This window comes from Corvus brachyrhynchos, unplaced genomic scaffold (assembly GCF_000691975.1).
Source record: "Corvus brachyrhynchos isolate BGI_N302 unplaced genomic scaffold, ASM69197v1 scaffold253, whole genome shotgun sequence".
Taxonomy (NCBI): domain Eukaryota; kingdom Metazoa; phylum Chordata; class Aves; order Passeriformes; family Corvidae; genus Corvus; species Corvus brachyrhynchos.
This window is the reverse complement of record NW_008237231.1, coordinates 1,360,351-1,363,656: the sequence shown is the minus strand read 5'-3', so window position 1 is coordinate 1,363,656 and position 3,306 is coordinate 1,360,351. Positions and strand designations below refer to the sequence as shown.

General features: G+C 45.4%; 1 protein-coding gene across 1 annotated transcript in view; it reads right to left on the bottom strand.

Annotated features, from left to right (window-relative positions):
* DDX10 (DEAD-box helicase 10) overlaps positions 1–1,156 on the bottom strand; it is a 48,699-nt gene extending 47,543 nt beyond the window's left edge. Inside the window, exon 1 of the mRNA XM_017729500.1 lies at positions 932–1,156. Within this exon, the coding sequence (XP_017584989.1) occupies positions 932–1,156 (225 nt within the window). The remainder of the gene's footprint in view (positions 1–931) is intronic.
* Between the last annotated feature and the right edge of the window lie 2,150 nt (positions 1,157–3,306).

Below are 3,306 nucleotides of genomic sequence, written 5' to 3'. Positions count from 1 at the left end.
CGCCGGCGCGCTGGGGTTGTGCGAGGGTTGAAGGAAAATCGCAGTTCGCGAAGAAATGAGCTCGCGCCGCAGCAAGGAAAATACGCTGTGATAGAGATTATAAAACGGAAAGGAAAAAAAAATAAAGCCGTCATAGAAAAGGGATATGTCCATAGTGCTGGCGTAAGTTTTGTCCTCAGCAATGTGGTGGTGCGGGGGAATCACAGAATCGTAGAATGGATTGGGTTGGAAAGGGCCTTAAAGATTATCCAGTTCCAGCCCCTCTGTCGTGGATAGGGGCACCATTCACTACACCAGGGTGCTCAGAGCCCCATCCAATCTGGCTTTGGATAGGGATCACTTCAGGGATGGGGCATCCACAGCTTCTCTGGGCAACCTGTTCCAGTGTCTCACCCTCCTGACAGTGAAGAATTTCTTCTAAATGTCTAATTTAAAACTGCCGTTTAGTTTGAATCTACTGCCTCTTGTTTTATCACTACATGCTCTTGTAAAAAGGCCCTCTTCAGGTACTGGAAGGCTGCAATTAGGTGATCCCAAAGCCTTCTCTCTTCCAGACTGAACAAACCTAATTCTCTCAGCCTTTCCTCACACAGAGGTGCTCTGTCCCTCTAACCATCCTGGTGTCCCTCCTCTGGACTCGCTCCAACAGCTCCGTGTCCTCCCTGTGCTGGGACCCCAGAGCTGGATGCAGCACCGCAGGTGGGGTCTCACCAGAGCAGAGCAGAGGGGCAGAATCCCCTCTCTGGCCCTGCTGCCCACGCTGCTTTGGATGCAGCCCAGGACACCTCTGGCTCTCTGGGCTGTGAGGGCACATTGACAGCTCATGTCCAGCCTCTCATCCACCAGCACCCCCAAGTCCTTCTCAGCAGGGCTGCTCTCCATCTGTTTCCAGCCTGTATCCGTGTTGCTACCGGGAGTTGCCCAGACCCACGTGGAGCACCTTGAACTTGGTCTTCTTAAACCTCATAAAAGTCCCACAGGCCCAGTTCTCAAGCTTGTCCAGGTCCCTCTGGATGGCATCCCGTCCCTGAGGTGTGTCGGCCACCCCACTCAGCTTGGTGTCATAAGTCCATTTGAGATACTGGAAGGCTGTTACGAGGTCTCCCTGGAGCCTTCTCTTCTTCAGGCTAAACAGCTCTCTCAAGCCTGTCTTCATAGGAGAGGTGCTCTATCACTCTGATCATCTTCATGGCTTCCTCTGGACTCATTCCAACAGGTCCATATCTTACTTGTATTGAGGACCCCAGAGCTGGAGGGAGTACTCTGAAGCTGGAATCAGGAGGGAGAGTTTTGTGGCAAGGCTGTTAATGCTTTATTTGCTCATTCGTTACAGGGAAAAACTGACAGATTTGGAAAAATCAAAACTCAGTTGAAGGACATACAGTGGGGCTCGTGTTTAAGGTGCTGGATTTAAGCTCTGACATGTGCTTTGACCCTTCATAATACAACTGTAGTCAGTCTTAATGGCCTTGGCTCAGAGCCTTGAACTATGCAAAGGGTTGGCAGAAAGTCACAAGCAAAACTGCAAATGGAGAGAGTTGTTTTACACTGCGTGGTGTAAGGCTGGTGTCTGTAAGAGGCACATATCTTGCAAGGGAACTAGATTTAACCAACCTGCAGATTTATATTACGCTATCTTTACATTCACCAATCCTTAACCCCTCCCTACAGGAAGGTCTGCATTGCTCTGCAGTTGTTCAGTGGCCAGAAACAATTCGCTGAGTCAGTTTTAGCACTTCATCAGCACACAGAATTAAAAACAAAAACAGGCTGTGGAATTATTGTGCCACATCAGGAAGAGAAAATTACAAACATATTTATGCAATGGCATAAGAAGGAAGTAAACACGATGATGAGGGGAACAGTGAAAGACTCCCAAAATAATTACTGTCTGTGATGAGGGTTTGGAATTCCAGAAAGCCAAGGGAAAAGGGAGTGTCTCTTAATTAGCTCCACTTTTGCCATACATATGTTGAGTGTATCACTGAAAGATGTTTTCCCTCCTCCCCAAGATCAGGGAAGCCTGTGATCATGGAAATGTTTGTTTTCCCTTTAGAATCCATGAAGTTACTAATTTCAGGAGGGAATGGAAAAACCTCCCTTAAATATGCCCCAGTGAGATCTCTCGTCCCAGGTACAGCTTTGAATGCAATGGTTTTCTCTTGCAGTTTATTGCTGTGCAGATGAATAAGGAAGGATACTGAAGGTTTTATTCTTAAAACAAAAATGGTTTTGTCCAGAACTACCTCATAAAAAGCTGCTTACAGGAGATGCTGATCCACCCCAAAGGATGGACTTCAGGGGGTGGCTCATATTTCCCACAGTTACAGCACATTATATTGACATACAAAACAAAGTCCCAGTCTAGCACAGTCAGACTGTCGCAGGGCTCAGCTGTCAGTTTAAGCGTTTTATGTCTGCCTGTAATAGAAAAACAAACAAGCAAAAACCCTCATGTGTAGAGTTCCTGCTGTTGCAGCACTAGAGTGAGTTTACTCTTTTCCTAAGTAAATGTACAGTAAAAGTGTTGTGTTTGAACATGCTGTCTTTGCTCACCTGGTCTATGTTTTGCCTACAGGGCTCACCTGTTTCATAACAGAACAGCAGCAGTGGTCTGTGAGTCATGACAGACAGAAATCCTCAATGAAAAAAAAAAAGGAAAGTAATAGCTTGCTGTCCTGTTTCTACCCCCTTTTATGCTGCTGCCATGAATGTTTTGAAAAGTATCTGAAAAGCATGAAAGCATGCTGATGCTTTTTAATAATTAATTTGCTCATTAGGTAAGAGGAAAGGAAAACAGAAAGTCAAAAGGGCCTTGTCTTGTGTCCCACAGTACAAGGTAAAATGCTGGACGGAGCTCCAGGCTGAAGGTCTGGGAGCCAGCAAGGGCTCTGGAACTGCCCTTCTAATTTCTCTGCTGTCCTTTCACCCTGAGGGGCTTGCCTGAGAAGCAGACAGGGGTTTGTAAAAGTTTCCCTTTTGTACAGGAACAAATTCTACCTTTTGAAATTTATAATAAGACATTTAAAATGTGTATATTTCAGCTGTCTTGTAATAGTACTATCCCTAAAACTGTGTCAAAACCAGAGGTCCTTCTGAGAGAGATTGAGCGAGAGAGATGACGAATAAATGATTCAAGCACAGTTGTTTTCTTGTAATTTGAAGAAATGAAAGGAGTATAGCTATAATGGTAAAAGTAACAAGGCCCTATACACGACCACAGAGAAGAAGGCAGCAATTTTTTACTTTAATCAAGACCTATTTCAGGAACAGCCATTCTCCATAGATTTCACTTTCATGCATACT